At 51.9% G+C, this 24,712-nt stretch overlaps 2 protein-coding genes across 2 annotated transcripts in view; both read left to right on the top strand.

Moving 5' to 3' along the window:
• LOC149120807 (putative ATP-dependent RNA helicase TDRD12) overlaps positions 1-17,654 on the top strand; it is a 32,212-nt gene extending 14,558 nt beyond the window's left edge. The window contains exons 3-7 of the mRNA XM_089319322.1: positions 725-861; positions 4,241-4,359; positions 16,102-16,201; positions 16,370-16,514; positions 17,548-17,654. Of these exons, the coding sequence (XP_089175448.1) occupies positions 725-861; positions 4,241-4,310 (207 nt within the window). The 3' untranslated portion in view covers positions 4,311-4,359; positions 16,102-16,201; positions 16,370-16,514; positions 17,548-17,654. The remainder of the gene's footprint in view (positions 1-724; positions 862-4,240; positions 4,360-16,101; positions 16,202-16,369; positions 16,515-17,547) is intronic.
• The window catches only part of LOC103347332 (uncharacterized), a 47,234-nt gene continuing 28,119 nt past the window's right edge, over positions 5,598-24,712 (top strand). Inside the window, exons 1-2 of the mRNA XM_089319072.1 lie at positions 5,598-5,625; positions 5,740-5,918. Coding sequence (XP_089175198.1) covers positions 5,598-5,625; positions 5,740-5,918 — 207 coding nt within the window. The remainder of the gene's footprint in view (positions 5,626-5,739; positions 5,919-24,712) is intronic.

Consider the following 24,712-nt stretch of genomic DNA (forward strand, 5'->3'; position numbering starts at 1 on the left):
CAGCCAGGGCTCGAACCGGCACCAATATAGGATGCCCGCACTGCAGGTAGTGGTTTTACTATGCCAAAGCATGGGCCCCTCATTTGTTTTCTTTTCTTTTTCTTTTTTTTTTTTTTATTTTTTGACAGGCAGAGTGGATAGTGTGAGAGAGAGAGACAGAGAGAAAGGTCTTCCTTGCCGTTGGTTCACCCTCCAGTGGCCGCTGCTCCCACTGCGCTGTGGCTGGCGCATCGCACTGATCCGAAGCCAGGAGCCAGGTGCTTCTCCTGGTCTCCCATGGGGTGCAGGGCCCAAGCACTTGGGCCATCCTCCACTGCCTTCCCGGGCCATAGCAGAGAGCTGGCCTGGAAGAGGGGCAATCGGGACAGACTCCGGCGCCCTGACCGGGACTAGAACCCGGTGTGCTGGTGCTGCAAGGCGGAGGATTAGCCTAGTGAGCCGCGGCGCCAGCCCATTAGTTGTCAATATGGTGATTTCTCCCACTCCTTCTGTATTGGTGAGCTGGAATTCTTCCCGTTTAGCACTTTCCTTTCAGCTGATCCCTGTTTCCTGGGGGGCCTTTTCCTGGGAGACAGTGCTCAGTTTGGGCAGCCTCCTACACCTGTGTCATCTCCTGTAAGTTGGGTACAGGCTGAGACGATGTTGAGAGGAGCCTTTAGGGCTGTCATCACGTGACTAGAGGTTTTACTGCTGAACGTAATAAAGCCTGCCTTCTGTTTTGCAGGTCTGTGTGGTGTATTGTCCGGAGCTACGGTGCTGGTGCAGGGCCGTCATTAAGTCAGTCATGTCTTCAGCAGACCATTACCTGGCAGAGTGTTTCCTTGTAGACTTCGCCAGGTACATTCCAGTAAAATCTAAAAAGTACGTATGTGTGGTTTTATGTCTGTTTGCCTTACTCTCTTTAAGGAGATAATGATGAATTTTAAAGGAGAATGTCAGTTTTTAAAGTAAGGGGATTACCTTTTGTGAAAAGAAGACATTGAGCATTTTTGTGCCTTAAGAAATGAAAACTTGGGACAGGCATTTGACGCGGTGATGAAGTCACGACTTGGATGCCTGTGCATCACATCAGAGTGCCTGCACTTAAATCTCAGCTCCACTCTCCACTCTGGTTTTCTGCCAGTGCACCCCCGGGAGGCAGCACATGAGGGCTCAAGTTGACCCCTGCCACCCACACGGGAGACTGAGTTCTGGACTTCTGGTGTCAGCCTGGCTGTTGCCGCATTTGAGAAATGAATCAACCAGTGGACAGGCATCTTTGTTTGTCTCTCTGTCTCTGACTTTCAGATAAATGATGAAGGAAGACTGCAGGTTTCCATTCTGCATCCATGACTAGAGGAGCAAATGGTCCTAATGAGGACAGAGAGAGTGACTGTGGCCTTTCTCCACTTGCCTGCCTAGGGTGGGGCAGGGCAGGTTCAGGCTGTTCCCTTCTCGTCTCCTGGGTGCCCTGTGCCAGCTGCTCTCTGGCCTGTCCTCTTAGTTTGCACGTGAGATGGGGTGGGTCCTTCAGTGCGGTTTGCCTCACCACCAGGAGGTAGAGAGAAACTCTCCGTGTCTCCATGGAGGAGGAAATTGATGGCCACCCTCAGGTTGCAGAGAGCAGATTATATACTCAAGTGCGTATTCCTGGTTGTTCTGCGTCACAGAGTAAAGGTGTGGCTATCACGTAGGGTGCGGAGACAGTTCAGGCTCGTCCTGACAGTAACCTTCATTGACTGTGGGACTGCATGTCACAGCTCACTAGAAAACATTAGCACATCACTGTGTTCCTAAAGTTGTATTGGTAAAATGCATGAAGTTTTAATAAATGGTTTCTGGGTGGGGAGGGGGGAGGGAACATGCCAGCACACGAGGCTGGTGCTGTGGTATAGTAGGTTAAGTCTCTGCCTGCCGTGCCAGCATCCTATATGGGCACCCGTTCAGATCCCAGCTGCTCCACTTTGAATCCAGCTCCCTACTCATGGCCTTGGAGAACAGCAGAAGATGACCCAAGTGCTTGGGCCCTTGCACCCACGTGGGAGACCCAAAGAAGCCCCTGGCTTCGGATTGGCCCAGCTCTGGCCATTGTAGCTATTTGGGGAGTGAGCCAGAGAATGGAAGACCAAGCTCTCTGTCTTTCCCTCTCTCTGTCTATAGCTTTACCTCTCAAATAAATAAATGTTAAGGAAAAGCTAGCACAAGTCACTGTTGGTGTTTAGTGATAATTGTCCCATGGTTTGTCCCAGAGTAAAAGGATGTCCATTTAATAGGCAAACACAAGGACTCTTATTCCAGTGCAAAAAGAGCAGAGCCAGCTAGCCTTCGGTGCAGTAAGAGGTGTCTCTCACGTAGAGGAGTTTCGTGGCAGAAGGGCTCATCAGACATGGAGGATTTGCAGATACTCAAGGGAAAAGTAGGTGCCTCCCCAGCTTGAGATTCTGCACCTCTGTGACCATAATTGTTATAAAAGTACTTGGGGTCAGCGCTGTGGCATAGCAGTACAGTCACCAACTGCAGTGCCGGCATCCCATATAGGTGCCGGTTAAAAAGCCCAGGCTGCTTCACTTCTGACCCAGCTCTCTGCTATGGCCTGGGAAAGCCGAGTCCTTGGGCCCCTGCACCCGTGTGCAGGAGGACCTGGAAGAAGTTCCTGGCTCCTGGCTGCAGATCCGCACAGCTCCAGCCAGTGTGACCAATTGGAGAGTGAACCTGTGGATGGAAGACCTCTCCCTCCCTCCCTCCCTTCCTCCCTCCTTCTCTCTCTCTCTCTCTCTCTCTCTCCCCCTCTCCCCCTCCCTCTCCTCCTCCCCCTCCCCCTCCCCCTCTCCCTCCCCCTCTCCCTCTGTGCAACTCTTTCAAATAAATAAATCTTTTTTTTTTAAAGTACTTACTGTGTTTAGCCATCTGGGGAGCTTTTCCTTTTGTATTTGGTGTTTTGAGTTTATTTTTGGCAAGAAAATCAAACGATTAAGTAGAGCTCTAACCTGTCTAAGACAAAGGGTAGGGCTTCAGGGAAGAGAGCTGCTTGATGGTGAGGAAATATGTTGACATGTCTGTTGCTTGCCTTACTTGTCACCTCGCCGTCCATCAGCTGTTTTGTGCAAAGTTGGCAAATACTAATTATTAAAACATCTGTTCATAGACAGCACTGTTGGAGTAATTCTGGTCACGTAGTAAGTGGAATTTATTTCACAGGCTTATTCATTGTTATTCAGTGTTTCCTTTTATTTTTCACTTTTTATGTATTTGAAAGGCAGAGAGATGAGAGAGAGAGAGACAGAGACAGAGAGACGAGAGAGCGTGCGCGCACGAGAACGTGCGTGCCTTCTTGTTTCACTTCTAAAATACCTACAACAGCCCTGGGTAGGCCATGCTGGAGCCAGGAACTGGAAACTCAATGTGGTCTCTCCTGTGGGTGGCAGAGACCCAGCCACCTGCTGCCTCCCAGGGCCTGCACCAGCAGGAGGCTGATTGGGTGTGGAACAAGAACTGGAGCCCAGGTGTTCTGACACGAGATCAGGGCATCCCAAGCAGCATCCCAGCAGGTAGGCCACATGCCTGCCCCTGTGCAGTATTTCTGTTCCTTCTTTCCCTCCTTCCCTCCCTTCCTCCCTCCTTCCCTCCCTTCCTTCTGATTTGTGGTATGAAAGGCAGAGTGACAGAAAAGGAGAGAAAGAAAGAGAAGTGTATCTTTCATCCTTTGGTTTACTCCTGCAAATACCCACCACAGCCAAGCCGAAACCAGGAACCCAGAACTCTATCTGAGTTTCCCATGTGGGCACAGGGACCCAAGTACTTGAATTGTCTTCACTGATGTCCCAGGCGCATTAGCAAGGAGCTGGATCGGCAGTGGATCTGGGCCCAAGCTGGCACTCGCATGGACACTGGCGCCGTGGGTGGCGCCTTCACCTGCGCCACAGTGCCAGCTGCACAGTGTGTCTTAACCTGAGGAGCCTCACCAGATACACTCTCCCTGAATTCCTGCCCCTGTGCCATGAAATTTTGATGCCACAGATACACTGAATCACTATGTAGGATCTCTCTGCTTTTACAGAAAGATTTTTTCCACCCTCCAAGAAGCAGTTTTGTCCCCTTGGCCAGATGTCTCCAAGCATCTGTTGGAGGCTGTGTTAGAATCAGAAAGGGATGTCCTTTACTTTGTTTTACGGCAAGCATGTTACTGACCTAGGTGAGCTATAAAGGAGTCTGTTCTGTGTTGTGTGTTTTATAATGGAACTCTCTCTGCTTCATTTGTCAGCATCCGAGTTGCAGTGGAATCATTTATGCAGCTTCCCTACAGAGCAAAAAGTTCCGGTTGTACTGCATGAAGCCTGTTACATTGCACATTGACTTCTGTGAAGACAGCGCCGAGATTGTGTAAGTACAGGTTCTGAAGTCACAGGAATCATGAGTAAACGCCTTCAGTTCGTGTCTGCATTTATGTGCCATCAGTTACCCGCGAGCAGGTTTTGAAGGTCTGGGTTCTGCAGGAGGCAGCCTCTGAGTTGGTGCTGGTCAAACTGGCTGTGAGTAGAATTCTCAGGCACCCCCTCCCGGGCCTGAGCTCTGTGCCTTTTGACTTAAAAAAACAACTTATAAAAAGTAGTAGAGTAATTCTAAAGAAAAGCTTTCTTGAAATAAAACTGCTGGAGCATTAAAAAAAAGTTGACCACATGCCTGCCTCTGTCCCACGTCTTTCCTCCTGGAGGCCTCTGTGGGCTGTGACCTTCCCACCCTCCATTGGTGCACTTACATACCCATGTGATCGTGGGTCCTGCCCTCTGTCAGTGCACTTACACACCCCTGTGCGCCTGGATCTCGCCCTCTGTCAGTGCACTTACACACCCCTGTGCGCCTGGATCCTGCCCTCTGTTAGTGCACTTACACCCCCTTGAGCCTGGATCCCGCCCTCTGTCGGTGCACTTACACACCCCTGTGAGCCTGGATCCGCCCTCTGTCTGCACTTACACCCCCTTGAGCCTGGATCCTACCCTCTGTCCATGAGGTTAGACACCTCTCTGGGCATGGACTTTCTTAGGAAGAGAACAGGCTGTCTTGTTTGCAGAATTAGCTTAGGAGTAGCTGTGGAGGTTCTTTGCCAATCCATATCCCTCTCCTAACCACTTTGAGTCTTTTTCATGGGTGACTATGACTGATGTGGTTATTGGATTTAACCAGTTTCTTCTTGACAGCCAGCTAGATTTTCAAGCCATTTTGTGCTGTGTGTTCCCATAAGAATGTGGGTACATCCACGTAACTTACATCCCTGTCACGGCTCCTTCCTCCTGGTGTGTGGTTACTGTGTGATGGTTCCCTAGAGTGGGCCCCTGCACCAGGCTGTATTCTGCACGGTGTGCCTGTGATCTCTGCTCTTTAAGGAGCACTACTGAGGGCTGGATTTCTGTTTCTGTAGTCTGTGGGGCAGCCACTCTCACCTGGAGCTCCTCTGTCTCTCACTTCCCAGACTGTGGTGTTAACAGAAGAAAGGCTGTATAGGGAGCAGCCCAGTCCTGTCTCTATTTGCATAAGCTGGTACTGGTGCACTGTGCGCCCTGAACTCGGAAGTTACCTCTGCTCTGTGGCCCCTTTGGAGACCTCGTGCTCCACGCCCCACCATGCCCATCACCACAGTTCCCTTGGGAGGTGAGTGCATCACTCTTGGGACCAGCCTCAGAGTAGTATGCTCCAGTAAGCCAGCTTGTCTCTGCTTGGGTCCGTGTGTCCTGCTCGGCTGCTCTCTGGCATCCTGCTCTGCAGCCCCTGTGCTGTTCCTCTCGCAGAGCAGCCAGCTGCAGGCCATCCAGGTGTGGTTTGGGCAGCAGCTTGTGCTACCCAGCTACCCCTGGGGCAACCCGTTTCCTGTCCTTCTCACCCCCTTCCTACTGACCCCCTTTCCAGGACTCTGGGGTCTTTTCCACCCTCAGGATACCCCTGGGGTAGGTGGAGGACTTAAGAGTAAGTTTTTTTTTTTTAATTTCCAAGGATTTTTCTTGAAGAGTTGAAAAGAAAGGGGGAGAGATCTTCCATTTGCTGGTTTCCTCCTTAGATGGCTGTGATGGTTGAGACTGAGCCAGGCTGAAGCCCGGAGCCTGGACCTCCATCTAGTTTCCCAAACGGGTGGCAGGGCCCAAGGATTTGGTCCATCTTCCACTGCTTTCCCAGGAGCATTAACTGGATTGGAAGTGGAGCAGCCAGGACTTAAACGGGCACCCATTTGGGATGCTGGCGTTGCAGGCAGCAGCTTAACCAGCCACGCCATGGTGCCGGCCCCAAGAGGAACTTTTCTTACTGGGTTTTCATTGTCATCTTTGGCAGGTGATGCCTTTGCACTCACATGTTATTAAGAATAGTTTTCTTAATGTGTATTACAGTTTTTGACAGATTTGTCAGATATCCTTCCAGAAAGATTATAGCAATTTATACTATCATTATTGGGGTTTCTTTTCCTATGCAACCTCATTAATAGTCTTTTTAAAAAAAAAAAAGATTTTATTTATCTACTTGAAGGAGTTACACAGAGGAGAGGCAGAGAGAAAGAGGTCTTCCACCCGCTGGTTCACTCCCCAGTTGGCTGCAATGGCCAGAGCTGTGCCGATCCGAAGCCAGGAGCCAGGAGCTTCCCCCAGGTCTTCCCACATGGGTGCAGGGGCCCAAGGACTTGGGCCATCTTCTACTGCTTTCCCAGACCATAGCAGAGAGCTGGATTGGAAGAGGAGCAGCCGGGACTTGAACTGACACACATATGTGATGCCAGCACTGCAGGCAGTGGCTTTACCTGCTGCACCACAGCACCGGCCCTGTTACTAGGCTTTTTAATTTCTGCTTGTTTGCCTGGTGAACATGATCTCTTGTTTTAACTTGCATTTTTTCACTTGCAAAGTTGGGTATCTTTAGTGTTTATTGTGTGTGTGTGCAGAGAGACTGATTTACCTGTTATTTTAGATTGATATTTCTCTTCAGTTATTTGACTTTATCTTATTAGAAATCTAATATTTGTTAAAAAAGAAAAGCTCATTAAGTATTTTTTATGTGAATAGTTTTAGAACTGCTATATTGTACTTTATCCTTGTAAGTTTTTTATTTGAAAGTCAGAGTTACAGAGAGAGAGAGAGAGAGAAATATCTTCTATCTACTGGCTTACCCCCAGATGGCCACAATGGCTGGTTCTGGGCCAGGTGGAATCTGGGAGCTCCATCTGGGTCTCCCATGTTGGTAGCAGTGGCCCAAGCACTTGGGCTACGTTCTGCTGCTTTTCCTAGGCCATCAACAGGGAGCTGGATTGGAAGTAGAGCAGCCTGGAAATGAACCGGTGCCCATAATGGGATGGTGGCTTCACAGATGGTGGCTCCACCTGGTACCCCGTAACACCTGCCCCCTGTAATTATCTAGATGTAGTGTAGATACTACCTTAGTAAAAATAAAAATAACTACTACTTTTGAACATTGATTATGTCCAGGCTGTGGGGTAAATGTTCTCTATATACTTCCTCATTTGATCTTTTTTTTTTTTTTTTTTTTGGTAAGAGTTAGAAGTAGAGTCAGCGAGAGAGCGAATCCATTCCTTCCATTGGTTCACTCACCAAAAATCCGCAGTGGCAGAGCTGAGCTGATCCAAAGCCAGGAGACAAGAGTTTCTTCCAGGTCTTCCACGTGGGTGCAGAGACCCAAGGACTTGGGCCATCCTCTACTGCTTTCCCAGGCCATAGCATAGAACTGGATCAGAAGAGGAGCAGCCAGGACACGAACCAGTGCCCATATGGGATGCCAGCACTGCAGGCTGGGGCTTTAACCCACTGCACAACAGCACGCCCCCCCCCCCATTTGATCTTTTACCAACTCTTGGAAGGAATGGATCTTGTGATACAGCCGATTAAGCCACTGCTTGGGGCACCTTTGGTTCCATACTGGAGTACCTGATGTAAGTCCTGGCTGCCCACTTCCAGGACAGCTTCCTGCTAATGCCCTAGGAGACAGCAAATGGTGGATGGAATCCTGAATACCTGCCACCTGTGAGGGAGACCTGAGTGGAGTTTCTGGCTCCTGGTTTCGGCATGGTCCAGGCCCAGTTGTTGGAGACATTTGGAGAGTGAACCAGTAGATAGAAGATTTCTCTCTCTCTCTTGCCCTCTCTGATGCTCTGCCTTTCAAATAAATAAAAATGAATAAACATTTAAAAAACTAAAATAACTCTTGAAGTATGGTGGTAGCATATGTGATAGATCCAAACAAGAGAAATGTAAAATATTTTATTCTGATCTTGACTTTTTATTTTATTTTTATTCCTTCTAAATACTGGTTTCTCCTGATTTTCTACTGCCTATACCTTGTCCTATGATTTTCTTTCCAAAGCATAGGCGAGATGTAGAAAGGTTAAGTTGATAGAGATCAAATGGGAGGTGGCGAATGGGTGCTCTAGTGGGCAGAGTGAGGACCATAGCAGCCGCTTCCCCACAGCTGCCCCTACACTGTTGGCTTAGCCGACATGTACTGATCCCTCTCTGTGCCAGCCTGTGGAGACGCAGAGATCTCAGAATCGCTGCCCCAGGGAGCTTGTGTTTTGATTTGTCACAGGTAACTGATGTTGCAGCAGACAGGTGAGCACAGGTCACCTCACTGGGGCCCTGGGATGTGAGTTTGTGTTGGTGCAAGCAGCAGTGTGGAGAGGGGTGTGTCACAGGAAGTAGCTGGGGTCTTTATCCCCACCCAGAGCAGGGCCAGAGCTATGCTCTGTTGTGTGCATCATGTGCTTGATTGGTCATGCAGAAAGAGCCCTGTGTGTGGTTTACAAAGCAAGATAGTGTACTAACTAAAGTGTCCTTGGCCCTCACCGGAGTGTTGCAGTGTTCCCACTGGTTTCCTTTTTCTGGTCCAGGGTCTGAGCCAGGCCTCCAGCTTGCCTCCAGTGTCCTGTCTGGTTAGTCTCCCAGAGTCGGGGACAGTTCTTCAGTCTTCCTTCATGGCCTGGACGCTTCTGAAGAGTCCTGGTCAGTTATGCTGCAGAGGAACGTTCAGTTTGACTTGGCCTGATGTTCTCATGATCAGACTGAGGTTGTGCGTGCTGGCAGAGAGAGAGAGAGGTCTGCCATCCACTGGTTCACTCCCCAACTGGCTGCGACGGCTGGAGCTACGCCGATCCAAAGCCAGGAGCCAGGAGCTTCCTCTGGGTTTCACACACAGGTGCAGGAGCCCAGGGACTTGGGCCATTTTCTGCTTTCCCAGGCCATAGCAGAGAGCTGGATCGGAAGTGGGGCAGCTGGGACTAGAACTGGCACCTGTATGCCATGCCAGCACTGCAGGCAGCAGCTTTACCTGCAACACCACAGCGCCAGGCCCTATCAGGCATTCTGAATTTGCTACGGTGAGGTTCACTTTTTCCATCATTCCTTCTACAGTTTTAAAACTTTAATTATCTTTTTAAAAAAGATTTATTTATCTATTTGAAAGTCAGAGAGAGAAGGAGAGACAGAGAGAGGTCTTTCATCTACTGCTTCCCTGCCCAACCAGCTGCAATGGCCAGAGCTGAGTTGACCTGAAGCCAGGAGCCAGGAACCTTCCCTGGGCCTCCCACATGGGCACAGGGGCCCAAGGACCCAGGCCATCCTCCAGTGCCTTGCCAGGTCATAGCATGGGGCTGGATTGGAAGTGGAGCAGCCAAGATCCGAACTAGCACCCACATGGGATGCGGGATGCTGGCACCACAGGCCTAGGCCCTAACCCGTTGAACCACAGCACTAGTCCTTTATTTATCATTTTTGAAAAAGATTTTATTGGCCAGCCCCGTGGCTCACTAGGCTAATCCTCTGCCTGCAGTGGCGGCACCCCGGGTTCTAGTCCCAGTCAGGGCGCCGGATTCTGTCCCAGTTGCTCCTCTTCCAGACCAGCTCTCTGCTGTGGCCTGGGAGTACAGTGGAGGATGGCCTGAGTGCTTGGCCCCGCACCTGCATGGGAGACCAGGAGGAGGCACCTGGCTCCTGGCTTCGGATTGGAACAGTGCGCCGGCTTCAACGCGCCGCCCGTGGCAGCCCCTTGGGGGGTGAACCAATGGAAAAAGGAAGACCTTTCTCTCTCTCTCTCTCTCTCTCTCTCACACTCTCACTCTCTCACTCTCTCGCTCTCACTCTCACTCTCACTCTCACTCTCACTGTCCTACTCTGCTTGTCAAAAAAAAATAAAATAAAAAGTATTTTATTTTTTTAACTTTTATTTAATGAATATAAATTTCCAAAGTACAGCTTATGGATTACAATGGCTTCCCCCCATAACGTCCCTCCCACCCAGAACCCTCCCCTTTCCCACTCCCTCTCCCCTTCCATTCACATCAAGATTCATTTTCGATCCTCTTTATGTACAGAAGATCAGTTTAGCATACATTAAGTAAAGATTTCAACAGTTTGCTCCCACACAGAAACATAAAGTGAAAAATAATAGATGATTTTTTAAATGATGATGAAATCAGATCAGACCTATTGTCATGTTTCATCCCAGTGAGAGTCAAGTTGGGAATTGATAATTTCTCTTTTTTTTTTTTACAGAAGATCAGTTTAGTATACATTAAGTAAAGATTTCAACAGTTTGCACCCCCATAGAAACACAAAGTGAAATATACTGTGTGAGTACTCGTTATAACATTAAATCTCACTGTACAGCACATTAAGGACAGAGATCCTACATGAGGAGTAAGTGCACAGTGACTCCTGTTGTTGACTTTACAAATTGACACTCCTGTTTATGGCATCAGTAATCTCCCTATGCTCCAGTCATGAGTTTCCAAGGCTATGGAAGCCTTTTGAGTTCTCCAACTCCTATCTTGTTTAGACAAGGTCATAGTCAAAGTGGAGGTTCTCTCCTCCCTTCAGAGAAAAGTACCTCCTTCTTTGAAGACCTGTTCTTTCCACTGGGATCTCACTCACAGAGATCTTTCATTTAGTTTTTTTTTTTTTTTTTTTTTTCTGCCAGAGTATCTTGGCTTTCCATGCCTGAAATACTCTCGTGGGCTTTTCAGCCAGATCCGAATGCCTTTAGGGCTGATTCTGAGGCCAGAGTGCTGTTTAGGACATCTGCCATTCTATGAGTCTGCTGTGTATCTCGCTTCCCATGTTGGATCACTCTCCCCTTTATTTATTCTATTGGTTAGTATTAGCAGGTACTAGACTTGTTTATGTGCTTCCTTTGACTCTTAGTCCTTTCATTATGATCAATTGTGAACTGAAATTGATCACTTGGACTGGTGAGATGGCATTGGTACATGCCACCTTGATGGGATTGAATTGGAGTCCCCTGGTATGTTTCTAACTCTACCATTTGGGGCAAGTCAGCTTGAGCATGTCCCAAATTGTACATCTCTTCCCTCTCTTATTCCCACTCTTATGTTTAACAGGGATCACATTTCAGTTAAATTTCAACACTTAAGAATAACTGTGTATTAATTACAGAATTAAACCAGTCATATTAAGTAGAACAGATTAAAAAAATACTAACGGGGATAATGTATTAAGTTGTTAACAGTCGGGGCTATGCTGATCAAGTCACCATTTCTCATAGTGTCCATTTCACTTCAACAGGTTTCCATTTTGGTGCTCAGTCAGTTGTCACTGATCAGGGAGAACATATGATATTTGTCCCTTTGGGACTGGCTTATTTCACTCAGCATGATGTGTTCCAGATTCCTCCATTTTGTTGCAAATGACTGGATTTCATTGTTTCTTACTGCGGTATAGTATTCTAAAGAGTACATATCCCATAATTTCTTTATCCAGTCTACCGTTGATGGGCATTTAGGTTGGTTCCAGGTCTTGGCTATTGTGAATTGTGCTGCAATAAACATTAGGGTGCAGACCGCTTTTGTGTTTGCCAATTTAAATTCCTTTGGGTAAATTCCAAGGAGTGGGATGGCTGGGTCGAACAGTAGGGTTATCTTCAGGTTTCTGAGGAATCTCCAGACTGACTTCCATAGTGGCTTGACCAGTTTGCATTCCCACCAACAGTGGGTTAGTGTCCCTTTTTCCCCACATCCCCGCCAGCATCTGTTGTTGGTAGATTTCTGTATGTGAGCCATTCTAACCGGGGTGAGGTGAAACCTCATTGTGGTTTTGATTTGCATTTCCCTGAGTCCTAATGATCTTGAACATTTTTTCATGTGCCTGTTGGCCATTTGGATTTCCTCTTTTGAAAAATGTCTATTGAGGTCCTTGGCCCATCTCTTAAGTGGGTTGTTGGTTTTGTTTTTGTGGAGTTTCTTGATCTCTTTGTAGATTCTGGTTATTAACCCTTTATCTGTTGCATAGTTTGCAAATATTTTTTCCCATTCTGTCGGTTGTCTCTTCACTCTCCTGACTGTTTCTTTTGCAGTACAGAAACTTCTCAATTTGATGCAATCCCAGTAGTTGATTTTGGCTTTGACTGCCTGTGCCTCCCGGGTCTTTCCCAGAAACTCTTTGCTTGTGCCAATATCTTGAAGGGTTTCTCCAATGTTCTCTAATAACTTGATGGTGTCAGGTCGTAGATTTCGGTCTTTAATCCATGTTGAGTGGATTTTTGTGTAAGGTGTAAGGTAGGGGTCTTGCTTCATGCTTCTGCACATGGAAATCCAGTTTTCCCAGCACCATTTAGTGAATAGACTGTCCTTGCTCCAGGAATTGGTTTTAGATCCTTGATCAAATATAAGTTGGCTGTAGATGTTTGGGTTGATTTCTGGTGTTTCAATTCTGTTCCATTGGTCTATCCATCTGTTTCTGTACCAGTACCATGCTGTTTTGATTACAACTGCCCTGTAGTGTGTCCTGAAATCTGGTGTTGTGATGCCTCCAGCTTTGTTTTTGTTGTACAAGATTGCTTTAGCTATTCGAGGTCTCTTTTGCCTCCATATGAATTTCAGCATCATTTTTTCTAGATCTGAGAAGAATGTCTTTGGTATCCTGATTGGAATTGCATTGAATCTATAAATTGCTTTTGGGAGAATGGACATTTTGATGATGTTGATTCTCGCAATCCATGAGCATGGAAGATTGTTCCATTTTTTGGTATCCTCTTCTATTTCTTTCTTTAAGACTTTGTAATTCTCATCGTAGAGATCTTTAACGTCCTTGGTTAAGTTTATTCCAAGGTATTTGATTGTTTTTGTAGCTATTGTGAATGGGATTGATCTTAGCAGTTCTTTCTCAGCCATGGCATTGCTTGTGTATACAAAGGCTGTTGATTTTTGTGCATTGATTTTATATCCTGCCACTTTGCCAAACTCCTCTATGAGTTCCAATAGTCTCTTAGTAGAGTTCTTTGGATCCCCTAAGTAAAGAATCATATTGTCTGCAAAGAGGGATAGTTTGACTTCTTCCTTCTCAATTTGTATTCCTTTAATTTCTTTTTCTTGTCTGATGGCTCTGGCTAAAACTCCCAGAACTATGTTAAATAGCAGTGGTGAGAGTGGTCATCCCTGCCTGGTGCCAGATCTCAGTGGAAATGCTTCCAACTTGTCCCCATTCAATAGGATGCTGGCCATGGGCTTTTCATGAATTGCTTTGATTATATTGAGGAATGTTCCTTCTATACCCAATTTGCTTAGAGTTTTCATCATGAAAGGGTGTTGAATTTTATCGAATGCTTTCTCTGCATCAATTGAGATAATCATATGGTTTTTCTTTTGCAGTCTGTTAATGTGGTGAATCACATTGGTTGATTTGCGAATGTTGAACCATCCCTGCATACCAGGGATAAATCCCACTTGGTCTGGGTGGATGATTTTTCTGATGTGTTGTTGTATTCTATTGGCGCGAAATTTATTGAGGATTTTTGCGTCTATGTTCATCAGGGATATTGGTCTATAATTTTCTTTTAGTGCTGCATCTTTCTCTGGCTTAGGGATTAAGGTGATGCTGGCTTCATAGAAAGAATTTGGGAGGATTCCCTCTTTTTCAATTGTTCTGAATAGTTTGAGAAGAAATGGGATTAGTTCTTCTTTAAATGTCTGGTAGAATTCAGCAGTGAATCCATCTGGTCCTGGGCTCTTCTTTGTTGGGAGGGCCTTTATTACTGTTTCGATTTCTGTTTCAGTTATGGGTCTATTTAGGTTTTCTGTGTCTTCATGGTTCAATTTTGGTAGATTGCATGTGTCCAGGAATCTATCCATTTATGATAGATTTTCCTGTTTGCTGGCATACAAGTCCTTGTAGTAATTTCTGATGATTCTTTTTATTTCTTTTTTATGGTGTCTGTTGTTATGTTTCCTTTTTCATCTCTGATTTTATTGATTTGGGTCTTTTCTTTTTTTTAGTTAGTTGGGCCAATGGGGTGTCCATTTTGTTTATTTTTTCAAAAACCCAGCTTCTCACTCGGCTGATTTTTTGTAATTTTTTTTTGGATTCAATCCTGTTAATTTCTTCTCTGCTTTTAATTATTTCTCTTCTACTAGATTTGGGTTTGGTTTGGCTGCAGTTTTTCTAGGTCCTTGAGACGTGCTGAAAGCTCATTTATTTGGTACCTTTCCAATTTCTTGATATAGGCACCTATTGCTATTAACTTGCCTCTCAATACTGCTTTTGCTGTATCCCATAAGTTTTGATATGTTGTGTTGTGAAAACTTCTAAATGTTCTTATCATAAATTTTTTGAAATCCATATCTTGCATTTCTTCTATCTCATCATCTTCATAATCTTGGCTTGGGGTGTTTTGTTTATTTGGAGGCATCATAGTGTCATCGTTGATCTTGTTCCCTCGATTTCTGTGTTTGTTGCTTGGCATAGTTAATTCTTCTTTCGTCACTGCGCTTTTTTTTTTTTTATACTATGTCTGTGTTAAGTGGACTGCCTGCTGTTGGAGGAGCCTTGGAGGCTTGAGATGGGTGTGGCCTGAGAGCTCTGCTTGGTTCTTCTGGGTTACGGGTGTGCAAAGGTGACACCCTCAGGTTATGCGTGGTAAATCTCTCCTTTTTATTTATTTATTTATTTAGGAGGTAAGTAATATCGCACCGCACTGCTGTGCAGAATTGATGGTATTTAGCTTCAGATCTCTGGCTTCTACCCAAAGAGTCTGTGCAGGCTCTGTTTCTCCTCTGGACTCCCACTGGGTTGCCTAGGCTACTGAATTGTAGTGACTCAGTTCCTTAGCTCTCCCTAGTTGTTATCTAAATCCAGAGTGAAGGCCTGCTCTTTGTCTCTTGCTTGCCTTTGCAAGGTTGGCAGAGAGAGAAACTCCTCTGTACCAGTACCCCCCCACACACCTTTTTTCCTTCTCTCCCGTAGTCAGTCTGGTGAACTTTCCCGCTCCCCTCTAGATTCTGACCACCATTTCCCCGCCAATGTCTCAGGTTACTGAGCTCACCTCCCCTTCCAGCACCGATGTGTGGACTCGGAGCCCTGGGCGTCCCTGCTCTCCCTGCTGGTGTCTGTGTGACATCCACTCCCCTTCCTGCACCGGCACACAGACCATGCAGCTCCCGCAGCTCGGCTTCCGCGCGGTGGGTGACCTTGTTCTCCCAGTAGGTCCTCCGAGTCACAGCCACTAGATCCGGAAGAGTTTCCTCTGCAGTTTTTTCCTGATCCTTTTTCTGAGGCTACCATAACTCCACTTTTATTAAACTAAATTTTCCCGCACTATCGGTGTGCGCCCTCACTGTTCCGCCATCTTGGCTCCACCCCGTCCTTCAATAAAAATATTTTATTTATTTGAGAGGTAGAGTTATAGACAGAGAAAGACATAGAGAAAGGTCTTCCTCTGCTGGTTCACTCCCCAAATGGTTGCAGTGGCAGGAGCTGAGCTGATCAGAAGTCAGAAGCCAGGAGCTTCTTCCAGCTCTCTCACAGGGGTGCAGGGGCCCAAGCACCTGGGCTATCTCCTACTGCTTCCCAAGGCCATAAGCAGAGAGCTGGCTTGGAAGAGGAGCAGCTGGGACGCAAACTGGCCACATACAGGATGCCGGTGTGGCAGGTGGAGGCTTAGCCTACTGTACAGAGCACAGGCCCCTATTGATCTTGCTATTTCTTTGAAAGGCAGAGAGACAGAGATCCTCAATATCCTGGGTCACTGCTCCTGCAGTCTCCCCCTGTCCCCTGTAGTGACACTGCACACCCACCCCTGTGGGCCCTGCTGAGGCCCTGACGGCGGCTCCTCCAATGCCTCTGTCCCCAGGTGCCGTTCCCCCTGGCTCTGAGGATGCGGGACATCTACATCCTGGAGGGCGAGCACATGCTCCCAGCCATGGCATACACGGCCGTCAAGATCCATCACAGTGAGTCCTCAGGGCCCACAGAGGCCCGGGTGCTGGGGACGGAGGAGCTGGGGGTCCCCCTGCCTGTCCCTCGTGAGTAGGGCTTGAGGGAGGGATGAGGGGGTTGGGGAGGCCTGGGTTCCCTTCAGGAGGGCACTGAGAATCCCCCTGTTGCATCCCCAATCCCAGGCCCCCACAGACCACAAGGAGAAGTGGCCAGGGTCATCCCACTGTCAATTGGCCCCTGAGCAGTCCCTCCAGTGCTTGGCTTGACACCCAAGACATACTGGCCCGATGACCACAACTGTCTGCACACAGGACCCTCCTAGGACAGGTGGGTGGGTTGCCACCTGCATGTGGGCAGGGCTAGAGGGAGGTGGGGCTGTGGGAGACCCTGTGCAGTGAGGGGGAAACAGGCCGGCAGAGAATCCCCTTCAGCCATCTGAGAACCCCTGGAAGGCCCAGGTGCCCTGAGCCCAGTTGTGGGGGCCGAGTGCACTCCTGTGAGCAGGGCTGGGCACAGAGGCAGGCGCTGGGGGCCCCCGCGGCAGAACACAAGTGCAACTGAGTGTGGACTCTGCAGCCCTAGCCTCGGGCCAACAGAAGGCAGCGGGACCCGGAGCATCGCTGGCCTCTGGGCTGCGGTGGGGAGGGGTCCCCGTGCTCCTCCCCTGCTGCTGCTGCCATCAAGGACCTGAGCGCCTGGGTCCCCATGCAGAGCAGAGATGGGTTTGTCCCAGCTCTGAGGCTCTAAGTGGGGGCCCAGGTGCAGGCTGTCCAGGCACTGGGGAGGCCCCACTGTGCCTCCAGGTGCTGCCTCCCCTGGGTGCTCATAGGACAGTAGCAGTGACAGCCCAGTCTCACCAGGAAAGAGACAGTGGCCCAGGGGCAGAGGACACAGGGCACCCCTGCCACCTCTTTAGAAACTGCATTCCCTGTTCCCAAGGGCCTAAACCAATCTCCATGTCTGCCCCACAGCCCCAGCTCTCACCCCCATCATCTTAGGCTCAGTTCCTTTCCAGCCATGTAGGAGGGACTCAGATGTGGGTAACTCAGCGAATGCACTGTTAGGGCGCAGGAGTTCAGGTGGGGTAGGTGACGGGGTCCTGAGTTGGTGCCTCAGTCCCCAGAGATGAGAGTGAGGTGGGGAGTTCAGGGCCATCCACCCTGTGGGGCTGTGCAGGAGGAGCCGGCGGTGTCCCAGGGCTCCCCTGGCCCGGGCTGCACACACCCTCCCGTCTGGGGCCAGCAGCCTGGAAGAGTCCTCAGCGTCACACGTGGTGATGGGGACCCCAGGGTTTTGTCGGGGCAAGCACCGAGCAGGCCAGACCGGGGCTGTGGTAAACAAACCGTGTCTCTTCTTGCAGCCAAGGCTATAAAACGGTGCAGCAGGCCCCTGGGGCAGGCACGCGTCTCCCAGATGCACGTTCCTGCCCCCACTGCTCCGAAGGCCAAAATCACCATTCAGGACACAGTGGCAGTGTGGGAGCAGACCAGGGGTCCCGCTACTCGTGCAGTGATGATCCGTCCTCCAGAAAGCTTTGGCCTCTGCATCGCCGAGAGGGAAGGCATGGAGGAGGAGGAGAGCTGGGAAGGCAGCCCAGAGCCCCTCGGCCTGGGCTCCCCTGTGGGGACCGCAGAGTCTCCAGCTGCGGCCAGCCCCACAGAGTCTCCAGAGTACTCGAGGAGGTGGGGAGGCCTGTGCCAGTGCGCCAGTCTCCCTAACCTGAGCGGGCCAGAGCACAGGGAGGACAACTCCTCCGACGCTGGCAGCCGGGAGGGCCTGTGGATGTGGGCTCCTCCACGGGCCTCGGAGCCCCCAGAACCAGGGCCCATGCAGGCTGTCCCCGCCTGGGGGCCACGGCTGAAGACTTCCCCCTACTGGCATGGCAGCCCCACGCACTCTGGGGACAGTCACGGGCTGGAGCCGGCCAGAGCCAGCCCTGGGCTGGGAGACCAGGCCCGCGTGCCCTCCCTGGCCAGAGGCCTCCTTACCTCCTATTCCACAGGGCACCTGGATGATGGGTGCCTCCTAGAAGAGAGGCCGAGTCCAGCATCTGTCCTGCCCAGGCTGGGCAGCAGCCTTCCGTGTGTCTTCACGGCATCCTATGCACTTGGTTGAGCCCCCACCGCCCAGGCTCTTCCTGGGGCCAGGACACCCTGACACTGGAAGACAACAGCCATGCCAGGAGCCACTGTACTCTCCTCCCCGCCCCCCTCCCCCACCGCCACCCTCAGGTGGTGCTGAGCCTGTATTAAATTGTCCCATGGAAAGGAGTTTGCTCCAGTTTGTGACCCCGGTGCCCAGCGGCAGCAAGCTTCCCCGTGTTCCTGGGGAGATGGGTGGTTCCACAGCCCCCATCCTCAGGCAGAGACCCGCTCAGGACCCTGCAGGCACAGAAGAAACTCCTGGCTCCTGGCTTTGGATCGGCACAGCTCTGGTGGTTGTGGCCATCTGGGGAGTGAACGAGCAGATGGAAGACCTCTCTCTCTGTCTTTGCCTCTCCTCTCTCTGTGTAACTCTGACTTTCAAATAAATAAATAAATATTTTAAAAATGTATTATGTAAAAAATGAATTATGTATTCAAAATGTAGAGTGGCAGTGAAAGAGAGACAAATCCTTCATCTACTGGTTGATTCCCCAGAAGTCCTTGAGGTCCAGTTCTATGCCAAGCGAAGGTCAGGAACCAGAATTCCAACTGTGACTCCCATGCGGGAGCAGCGGCCCACATATTGGGGCCGTCTTCCACTGCTTTCCCAGGCCTGTTGGCAGAGAGCTGGAGCCGAAGCTGAGCAGCTGGGACTCGAACCAGCTCTCCACTATGGGATGCCATCATTGCAAGTTAGCACCACCCTGGCCCGTGCACTTTAAATGCTAATATCCATGAACTTACTGAAGTCCTCTCCTACCCATGTGAACGTGTCCTTGTTTAGAGACTTCGGAGAAGCAGGCCACGCCCTCAGCTCCTCTGACAGCCCTCATGTTCCTGGAGCTCCCGTCCCTCCACAAGGGAGGGAAACCATGGAGAACTGAAGACGGGAGGGCGAGCCCAAGCGCGCAGGGGCGAGTGTGCACTGGGGCTGAGCCTGGCTGTCACTCCTACTGGCCTCCCAGCTCCTGCTGGGCTGCACCCTGGGGAGCCCCAAGCACATCAGCGCTCCCCACCAGGCCCTCTTGCTGCTCCTGGCCACAGTGGACAGCAGAAGGCAAGCGTGTGCAGGTGGACGAGAGCAGAGCAAGCCAAGGAAGCGGAACTCGCCTTAGCACAAGCTTCCCTCTACCAGCCCAGTCCTGCCACAGCAAGAACTCACGTGCAGGGCAGGTGCTGGGGCACAGCGGGTTCCACTGCTGCTTAGGATGTGGGCATCACAGGTCAGAACGCCTAGAGTCCTGTCCCACTGCTGCTTCCTGGCCAGCTTCCGGCCAGCCCCAGCTGTGCTCCCCTGTGTGGGGGAGGTGAACTTGCAGCTGCAAGACTTCCCTCACCATATGGGTGCTGGTTCCAGTCCCAGGCATTCCTCTTCTGATCTAGCTCTCTGCTATGGTCTGGGAGAGCAGTAGAAGATGGCCCAGGTCCTTGGGCCCCTGCACCCACATGCGAGACCCTGAAGAAGCTCCTGGCTTCGGATCGACGCAGCTCCGGCTGTTGTGGCCATCTGGGGAGTGAACCAGCGGGCGGAAGACCTCTTGTTCTCTGACTCTGTCAATGCTTCTCTGCAACTGTGGCTTTCAAATAAATTAAAAAAAAAAAAAAATGGAAGGAGGCCATGGAGGGAGGGAGACTGGGGCAGGAGGTGGCAGAGGCAGCAGGGTGGGAGAGGGTGTGTGCGGGGAAGCCAGGGACAGAAGGGAGCTGGGCTCCCCTGGGGCGTCTTTCGGGGAGCACAGGTGCGGGAAGAGATGGAGAAGTCGTGCACGACCCCTGCCTTTTGACAAGGCTGCACTTCTCTGTGTGTCCTGGTTCTGTTCTCCCCACGGGAAGACAAGGACCTGGGCGTCTCTCCCAGCCCAGTCAGGGTCCTTGACACCCAAAGAACAGAATGTGGTCAAATGCCAAGTAGGTGTTTAGAGACAACTGGTCTACCCCGTGTCCCCTAGCCTTCAGGGCCATGAGTGCAAGAGAGAAGCAGAGGAGCTGTACTCCGGCCTGCCCGCCACACTGGCACTGGGTCTCCTGCAGTTCCCATAGTCACAGCAGCCAGTCGTCAGGGTCCCAGCCAAGGTGCGAGAGGCTGAGCTGGCCCAGGGCTCCAGAGGCCCTGTGTGGTGCTTTCTCCCCTTGCCCAGGCAGGGTTTCCACTGGTTCTGCGCCTTCCCTGCACCCAGGCATGGGCCCATGGTCAGGTCCCTGGGAAGAGAGAGGGAGAAGGAGCTAAGCCCTGTGTTAATCCAGGGCTGGACTTGGCCAGTATCAACACACACACACGTGCGCCCTCTGCAACTGCAGGTCATGCAAGCTGTGGCCTGGGTTGGGCGTGGAGCCCCCCATCCCCGGGAGGACAGGCCCCTCCTGTCCCACTGGGGACACAGAGCAGGTATAAAGGGCCCCGCGATGGCAGCGGCTGTCCCTGCACCATGAAGCCTGCTGCTTGCCTGGTGCTGCTCGGCGCTGCCTGGCTCCTGTTCTCTCTTGCCAGTGGGTGCCAGCCACGGACGCCTGGGCTGGGGGTGCTCTGGGGGCAGGGGCCAGCTTTCCAGGGCAGTGCTGGCTCCCAGGGCGGGTGAAGGGACGCACCTGCCATGACCCATGCCTTCCATTTCTCTTCAGATTGTGACATCTGCCGGCTGTGCAGACAGCTGTTTATGAATTTCTGTCAGGACCCTCCGATGAGTATATTTCCTATGTGCAAAATTACCAAAGTGACCCGCTAGTGCTGCAAAACGCCCTGGCGCTGAAGCAGTGCGTGATGGGAAACTGACAGCAGAGGAGAAGGGGCACGCGATCAGTGCTGTGGTGAGTCCAGCTGGGCCTGGCCCAACACCGGCTCCTTCCGGGGCCCTGGGGAGGGGCACTGCTCGTGCCCACCACAGCCCAGCCTGGGACTCTGTGGGAAGAACCTCCAGATGAGGATGCAGAGTTGGGGGCCGCCCCCCCCCACGGTGCGGGAAAGGACAGGGAGGGAGACTGTGTGGACCCGGAGCCCTGGGCTCCATGGCTGTTCAGCTCCCCCAGGCAGGCCCAAGACCCTCCAGGGCCGCTGTCCCCACGGCAGCCCTGCCTCTGTGTAAAATCTCAGCTCTGGCCTCCCTGGCCACAGCCTCTCCAGCGCCCGAGTCGAATCTTCTCCAAGCGGTGACCACTGGGTGCTGTCTGCCTTCAAATCTCACTAACTCACCCTGACCCCTCAGGTGCCCTCCTCCACCCCCAGACCTCATGTTTCCTTCTCCCTGGACCCCAAACGGCCATCTGGGGCTCTGGAGCCTGGAATTAGACCTCCAACAGCCCTTCCTGTCCTCCCGGGCCTGGCGACAGCTGGGGAAAAAGCAGACCAAACCCTGACTGCAGGTGGAGCACAGTTGGGGACGGGTACTGCTAGGCTGCAAGTGTGCCAGAGACAGAAGGGGCCAGCGGACTGGGGTCTGTGCATTCCTGGAGGCCCCCGGTGCCACTGCCACCTTGCCAGGCCTTCTGTGTAGCCCCTGCCTGTCCCAGCCTCGCCTGCACCCCCCACAGAGAACCTCCCCCTCATTCCTCATCAAGGGAGGGATTTTTAGGAGAGCTTCTCAGGCACCCAGGGTGTAGGAGAGGATCTGACTTCAGCTGCCCAGATCCAGTGCCAGGCTGCAGCTCCTCCCCAGGAAGTGCCCTGTGCCTGTGCCCTGCAGGTGTCTCTAGGCCCCGGCCTCACCAGGTGTCCCGACTTCTCTTTGCAGAGTAAAATCTTCTCAGATCCTCTTTGTTAAGGGAGCCCTCCTGGCCAGAAGACCCAGGGCCACCCTGGGCCTACATTCTCAGCAGGTGCAGCCCCGCGCACTGGCGGCCTCTCAAAGGAGGAGGCAACAATAAAAGCCCGCATTGCACAGAGTCTGCTCAGTGCTGGACCGGACACCGGGCGTGGGTGTGGGAGGCGGGCGGTGCAGCGGGGCCGGCTGCCGTGACTGCCAGTGGCGGCTGGATCCAGGGCTGTCCGTGTTGTTCCTGCAGGGGTGCAGTGTGGGGCGGGGTGGGGGGGGTGTGGTCTCCGTCGGCATGGCCGAGATCCGCAGGACACACGCTTCACTGACCAGGCGTAGCCGGCTAGCCAGCTTCAGAGCGGCAGTGAGAGTCCCAGCGTCACCGTGAGCACACTGCGGCTCAGAGCCGGGGCGCGTGCCCAACTGCACAGCAGCTGCCACTCTGCTGTCCCGCCCTCTGCAGGGAGACCCGCTCGGCTGCTCATTTTGTGGCCGTGCACGGTGGCAGTGGTGCCCACCTATAGATGGATATGAGACCTCCCACCTCCAGGCCCAAGGGACATAAGGGGTGGGAAGGGGTCCCTGACCAGACAGAAGGACCTAAAGGTCAGGGGCATGAACGGCCCTGGCCATGATCCAGAAATCCTCTCTCGTGCCTCAGCTGGTCCCAGTGCCAACCCCCAACTGTGGACGCAGCTGTGACCCCGCAAACACACCCCGCGTGGGGTCTCCCGCACAGTGGGCCCAGGGTCTGGGTGTCTGCGGTGGCTCAGCCCTGTGGTCATGATGCTGCCGCCTGTCTCAGGCCCCCCACACGCCTGTCTGTGCCCTCTGGGCCTGGATCTGCCACCTGCCCCCTGCTCTGTCACAACTCACTGAGGGCACTCGGCACAGGGCTGTCTCGGGAGAAACATCTGTGTCATCCTGGTGACCAAGGAGCTGCTGGGAGGCCCAGACAGCGGCCGCTCCTGTCACCGGTGGCTTGCTGGAGGGGGGCAGGATGGGCTGATTCTTTTCCTGTTTCTCCCACACTTGTACCTGGGCTGGCTTCACAGAGAGAAGAGGTCGGGGTGGGCGCTCCAGGCAGCGGTGAAGTCCCGGATTGGGGTGCCCACATCCCCAGTCAGAGGGCCTGGTTCTACTCCCAGCTCCTTGGCTGCCATTCCAGCTCCCCACTAATGCACACTCGGGGGTTCAGGTGGCACCTGCAGGTGGTGGTCCAAGCACTGGGGTTCCATCACCCAGGAGGGAGGGAGACCCAGATGCATTTCCTGCCTTTGGCTGGCCCAGCCCTGATTCTGGGAGCCCAGCACTCATGCCTTCCCAGGGCCCCACCCCATCTCACCTAGCAACCTCCTACTCTGCCCACCTCTTAAAGGTCCCACACCCCTCTTGGTGCCACAAACTCTGTCTAAAGCACTTACCCCAGGGGAGACCTGCTCTTTGTGCTCACTGAGCTCTCTCCACAGAGGAGCAATGGGGGACCCCTGCCTCTGCAGGAGTGAAAGGGAGCCCAGGGGACGGGAGGGCTTGGGGAGCAGAGACCCCCTCATTACCCCACCTCTGGGACCCTGGGGCTGTGTCCCACCAGACTCCGTCTGACAGATGCAAATCTATGTGCAGTGAGGACACAGGCGACACCAGGTGTCTCGGTCAGCTCTCTGCTGCTGTGACAGAATCCCACAGACTGGGGCGATGTCCAAGCCACACGAGCTGATTGGCTCACGTCTCTGGAGGGCCTTCGTGCTGCATCCAACATGGTGGCCAACATCCCATGGGGGTGCAGGGAGAGGCGGGTAGAGTCAAAGATGTAGAGAGAAAGAGGGAGAGAAGTAGAGGAACTTGCTTTTATTTTGAACTTTAATTTTTATTGTTTAAAGATTTATTTATTTTAAGGCCTCAGCCACTGGCCACTGCAGGCCCATGCTGAGGGGAACAGTGGATGGAAGCAACCACCCCCCAAGATCCATGAATTAAACATATGTAACAACACCTTGATGATAAGGAAACATTTGTAGCAACAACAATGGGAACTCACCCCTGTGCACCCTAAGCCACCCCAGGAGGCCAGCATCAGTCCATGCAGGAGCTGGGTTGGGGCCCATGCACCCATGCTCCCTGCACACGGACTCTGGGAAACAAACCTCCCCCCCAGTGAAGGAAAATGCAATGTGGAGAACACTAAGCCTAGGCATCTGGAGTTTGAACTCAGGCAGAGAAAGGAAAACGAATGGGCGTCTTCCACCCAGTTAGGAACATCTGACTGCTGAAGCTGAGTGGTCCCCATTCAGCACTCGCTGTGTTATTTTACAGCACTTTGTGAGTCTTCCAAAGAGTTTACAATGCAATTTAAAGCTGAGAAGCTGAGTGGGGAGGGGGAATAAAAGAATCAGTTAAAACCCAAGTGTTGCTGGACAGCATCTCTGGACACGACACAGCGGTGCACTCATTCACACTCCACAGAGGAGGCCAGCAGGTGTGTGGGTGACCAGGGCCCTGCACCCTGTGGTCTCCATGCCAGGGCAGGGGAAGTGGGCAGGGAGGCAGAGCAGTGGGCCCTTGAAGGGAAAAGAACCGACTGTGGCCCCAAGGTGGCAGCCTAGGGGCAGTGTGGGGCCCAGGACCAAGGAGGTGC

The sequence above is a fragment of the Oryctolagus cuniculus genome, chromosome 18 (genome assembly GCF_051225735.1).
Source record: "Oryctolagus cuniculus isolate XC-2025 breed Fujian yellow rabbit chromosome 18, ASM5122573v1, whole genome shotgun sequence".
Taxonomy (NCBI): domain Eukaryota; kingdom Metazoa; phylum Chordata; class Mammalia; order Lagomorpha; family Leporidae; genus Oryctolagus; species Oryctolagus cuniculus.